Source organism: Cyclospora cayetanensis, unplaced genomic scaffold, assembly GCF_002999335.1.
Source record: "Cyclospora cayetanensis isolate NF1_C8 unplaced genomic scaffold, CcayRef3 CcayRef3_contig_461, whole genome shotgun sequence".
NCBI lineage: Eukaryota > Apicomplexa > Conoidasida > Eucoccidiorida > Eimeriidae > Cyclospora > Cyclospora cayetanensis.
This window is the reverse complement of record NW_020312438.1, coordinates 312-5,359: the sequence shown is the minus strand read 5'-3', so window position 1 is coordinate 5,359 and position 5,048 is coordinate 312. Positions and strand designations below refer to the sequence as shown.

Below are 5,048 nucleotides of genomic sequence, written 5' to 3'. Positions count from 1 at the left end.
GAGGGTGCTTTTTGTGGTGCGAAGGCGCTGCTGAAGAAGTGGGGCTTTTGTTTCCCTTCACACATAACGCTTGGCTGCTAATTTCCTGTTCCATGGGGCTCACAGACTTCAGTTCCCTGACGGCATGTACGTGTTTGGTTCTCTCATCAGCGTTCGCCGTATTTGCGGTTTTGCCTGCCTAGGGATTGGCAGTTGGCCTGGAAGTCTTCTGGTGTCTTGAATGCAGTTGGTCTAGACGTACAGGGACAGAAAAGTAAGGAGCGGCTCTCTCTTTACCGTTCATTATATAGGCAGTTGGCCGCCCTGTCGCACGGCTGATGTAGGGGGCTAAGCTACACTTCAACACTTTCTTCCACACTATGTATCTTTGTCTATGAAGATGCAAAGAATCGACTAATTCGTTTGTCTTTTCGTATACCTAATTGATCATACAATAACCTAGGGCTGATACTAGGAGACGGCATGGTTGTGTGCGTGCATGCTAGATGTCCTGTATGACTAGCTGTGAAGGCATTCCTTTTGCTGTCCCTTCCTCCATGGTGGGAACTGTATGGATTGCGGTCAACGGAAGGCTGTGGCCGTTTAGAAAAAGCTCTCAAAAGCGTTTAACCAATTAGGCAACCAGTCTAGAACCAAGTGTCTTTCTTCAGAGACACTGTGCGGCAATTTACACCAGACTCCTTCCAAGCTTAATAGAAAGCTAGTTCATGAAGGAGCTCCTCTCTGCCCCTGCTCGAGCCCCTTACCTTTCCGGATGTGAGGCGAGGGTTATGGCTAGGATTAGCGTAGCTGCACCCTTTGAGCATTCCGAGCATCTACAGCAAGTTGCACATTGCATCCAATGTGCACCCACGAAGCATTCCATTTTCATGCACCGCACTGCACTACTTTGCGATAAATAAAGTATGCCAACACACGAGCCAGTTAGTCAATTCTTGGCCAATTCCTAGGTAAAGTTGAAGTGGCATAGAAGTTAGTGGTGAGGTGTAGCGTAGCCTGCTATATCAATAACTCGTGAAGTCGGGTAACTAAGTGCACGCACAGTGAGTGGTAAAGAGGCAAAGTATCATTTTTCAGGTTGCACTGTACCATGTGTGTGTGTCTCGCCAAAAGCCAAATGCGTGCGCTGTTTTCATCACGGGTTGATGCGGTGGGCATCCGTGGCATTTCGTCCTGTGTGTTGGTGAACGGGACTATTCCCGACTGCCCGTGAAAAGCATATCAACTTCTTTATGGTATCCGTGCATGTGTCCAAGCTTTTGCATTGTGCTTATCGAGTTACACCTACTTTTGTGGAAAGACCGATGCAGTGCACTCACCGTACGCTGGTGCCTCGCGCTGCTGCAAGGGTGCGGTGATGCACCCCCCATTGCCTACCCGCCACTCGAGGGAGCTGTGCATCCTGGCGTACTCTGCGTGATCGGGAGTCATTTCGTTTCCGAGTATTTTAGCTTTCCCAGTCTCTGCGTTGTTGTTGCCGTCGCACAGACGGCCTCATTTGTCTCCAAAATATTGTGACGTTCGGTGTCTGGCGTGCGATCGTTGGCTTGGGGCTCTACTGTTTCCTTGCTTTTTGCCTTCTTTCCCCCCATTTTACGTTCGAAAATGGCAGTATTTGAGCGGAATAGCCGCAGTAAAATTGCGCTTGTTGGTTCCGGCATGATCGGAGGAACCATGGCCTTCCTTTGCAGCTTGAGGGAACTAGGGGATGTTGTTCTATTCGACGTTGTGCCAAGTACGTCTTGAGCTATTAGGTTTTCTCAGCATCGTAAATGCGTTCTAGTCTACTTTTAGATTCGTTTTATTTATCTAATCACCAGCCATAGCTTTTTTGTAGTCGGATGTACCTGCTTACTGCAACGGTTGCTGGCGCACACGCACCGCAGCCAATTGACTGGCTTGCTTGGTCCTCCTTGGAGGGCCGTTTTGTACCGGCTTAGTAATGTAACTGGTTCTTTGTGTTAGTACGTGTGCTGTGCGTTTGCAGACATGCCCTTGGGGAAGGCTTTGGACCTGTCGCAGAATTCTTCAGTCGTTGATACTGGGGTCACTGTTTACGGATCAAACAGCTACGAGTGCCTTCAAGGCGCAGATGTTGTCATTATTACCGCCGGAATCACAAAGATTCCCGGCAAGAGCGATCAGGAGTGGTCTAGAATGGATTTGCTGCCGGTTAACGTCAGGATCATGCGCGAGGTGGGAGCAGCCATCAAGAAGTACTGCCCCGGTGCGTTCGTTATCAACATCACGAACCCCCTTGACATCATGGTCAATGCCGTCAGGGAGGCTTCTGGCCTTCCTCCCAGCCGTGTGTGCGGCATGGCGGGGATGCTCGACTCTTCCCGATTCCGGCGGATGCTCGCCGACAAACTGAAGGTATCCCCCAGGGATGTGCAGGCCATGGTTATTGGAGTTCACGGCGACAACATGGTTCCTCTAGCTCGTCTGGCCACTGTTAACGGTATTCCTCTTGGGGATTGCATTAAGCAAGGATGGATTAGTGAAAAGGACGTGGAAGAAATCGTGGCGCGCACCAAGGTGGCTGGCGGAGAGATTGTTCGTCTTCTTGGCCAAGGCTCTGCCTATTATGCTCCAGGTGCATCTGCCATTTGCATGGCAGAATCCTATCTTAAGGACAGGAAGAGGGTGATGGTATGCTCATGCTATTTGGAGGGTCAATATGGTGTACAAAACCATTACTTGGGGGTGCCGTGTGTCATTGGCGGCAACGGTGTCGAGAGGATCATCGAGCTTGAACTTAATGACATGGAGAAGGCTGCTCTTCAGGGTTCCATCGAAGAGGTCAAGGAGATGCAAAAGGTCCTCGCCGAGCTTGACGCCGGCAAGTAAGGGGTGCGATGTAACCAGGTTTTTATGAGTGTATAATGTAGATCGAATAGCAGCTGTTGGAAGCAGTGGCTGCATGCAGCACAGGTTTGCTACATGGCGGTTTGGCTTTGTTGGTTTCCTTCCGTCCGCATTCTTTTGTTTCGCGGCTACGTGTTCCGACCGTCGGGTACTCTTGTCTTGCTGCTAGCCACTTTCTTGCTTTGTCGATCTACGCTTTTTCTTGGTTCGTGAATATACACAGCGGCTGCGGACCCACGTGTTTGCATGTCTGCTTGGTGCGTCCATAGAACTGTAACGCACAGACATCGTCCGTAATATCTAATCAAGAAGAGTATAATTCGCAACCCGAAAAGATATTGGGGTACACGTTTCGAGGTTTTTAGCAATTAATTAGTCTATCTGGTTGCGAACGCTGGGTACTCGCAGGTCCAGTGTGCATTGGAGTAGTTTAGTTTCGCATGTTACTTCACCGAAACTACATTGCAGAGCTTTGGGGGTTCCATTTGGAGCTGTAGGGGATGCGTGGGGAAGAGTCACTAGTATGAAGCGGCGGTGTCGCAGCTGGTTACGGCTGTCTATGTGGTTAATGGCGCATGTTGCGCGTGGCCTAGGGGAGCGACGTGTGCTGTTTGGGCGTTCAGAGCCGCAAACCTTGAGCCCAGTGGCGATGCTCCCGCAGAGCGCGTCCCTAGTGCAGCTGCAGATCCCTGCGATAGAGGGGCATGTAAGGAAGGAGCGGCAAGAGGGAATGGCAATCTGCTGCATCATATAAGGCAGAAGCTGCACAGCCATAAGCGCTAGCACCGTACAGAAGCAGAACAGCATATCTTTGGCTCAATAGTCTGCATTATAGTCGTCCTGTTGACGGGCGCGTCGAGCATTTTTGGTGATAGAGTCCGGGAAGTCCTGTCGTGGTGCAGTATGATCTAACGCGGATCCCTATAGATATTAGTGTGGATGTTCATATACACGGTACGTGCCTGTTTTCCTCAGTGAATCTAGATGTGTGGGATGTCGTAGAAAGCAGCAACTTTGTCCTCTCGCAGCAGTGTCGGGCTGGTGCCAGCTGAACCCTAAACGAGAATTTGTATGTTCTTGACGTTATTCAGTATGATCACCTTGGACAACTCGCCATAAGGCGATTGTCTACATGGGGGCGTCGCCATGGCTGTGTATGTAGCTGTTCTCTTGTGAACGCACATAGATGGCAAATTTTTCTGTGAAAGCGACATACATATAATTATGCATGATGCTATTAATCGAACATTTGAGATCACCTCCATGCATCTTTGCAGGTATTAGCAAACTGAAAGTGTGCTTATGCTCCACTGCAACAGGAACTTGGCTGAACTTTTTCCGCTTTGCTATACTAGCAGACCCGAAAAAGGGCAGGTGAACCCAGGACCTCGTCAGAGCCTTGAGACTGACCGCCATTGCACCTAAAAGTAATGGCACTAACGCCGAGTCCACTTGTTTATAAAGTGCGGAGTTCGTCTCGCTGATGAACAGAAATGAGTACCAAGCCACGCTATACTTGAATGCTTTTTAGTGCACTAATTATACTGTAAAAGTATGAACAAGTTGAATTATTGACTTTTCTGTTATTGCACATATCTGTTATCTCGATGCAAGAGACGGAAAGCTGTGTACGTGAGCGCTAGATGCTACATGGAACTAGCTGTGAATGCTAGGACTACTTTGAAGGTGCACCTACGCGCAACCTTGCTGTTCTCTTACATCATGGCACAAGCTTAAGGGGTGCGGGCAGAAAGAGGCTAGAGCTTTTTTTTTGAACAGCGCCCAACAAGTATTCACTGTACTCCTGTTGATTCCAGACGTGGGATTCTCTCTATGGAACCGCGTGATGGAGTGAAACAGCTAGCAGAGCCGCGTGGTTCGATGTAGCTTTGGCTCATCCACTGAAACCGGCTGTGGCACAATCCATGTTCGGCCGCCACAGGCCGGCCTGAAAGCTGCCGTTATACGCAGTAGCTCCACAGGTACTAGAAAAACATATTGCGCTAGCTGGGAAATTGCACGTGGATGCACACATGAGGTTTTGTCGACCAGTAGTATGTAAAAGACACTCAAGTGTCCTTGTTTCATAGAACCCCAACTGTATTCCTAGCTGTCTGCGTTTTGAATGCAAAAACATCGAGCTAGACTCCGCAAAAATCGAAGCAGTTAGAGCCGGCCCT

General features: G+C 49.4%; 1 protein-coding gene across 1 annotated transcript; it reads left to right on the top strand.

Moving 5' to 3' along the window:
- Positions 1-1,605: 1,605 nt before the first annotated feature.
- LOC34620608 (L-lactate dehydrogenase) lies at positions 1,606-2,850 on the top strand. Its single transcript, XM_026334636.1, has 2 exons — positions 1,606-1,735; positions 1,988-2,850. The coding sequence occupies exons 1-2, from the start codon at positions 1,606-1,608 to the stop codon at positions 2,848-2,850; spliced, it is 993 nt and encodes a 330-aa protein (XP_026190421.1).
- The last annotated feature ends 2,198 nt before the right edge of the window (positions 2,851-5,048 follow it).

What these genes read in the sequence shown, in the direction of transcription:
- LOC34620608 (XM_026334636.1), top strand. Translation starts at nt 1,606, where the DNA reads ATGGCAGTATTTGAGCGGAATAGCCGCAGTAAAATTGCGCTTGTTGGT. An exon ending in TCTATTCGACGTTGTGCCAA is followed by an intron (nt 1,736 to 1,987) that starts GTACGTCTTGAG and finishes GTGCGTTTGCAG; the next exon opens with ACATGCCCTTGGGGAAGGCT.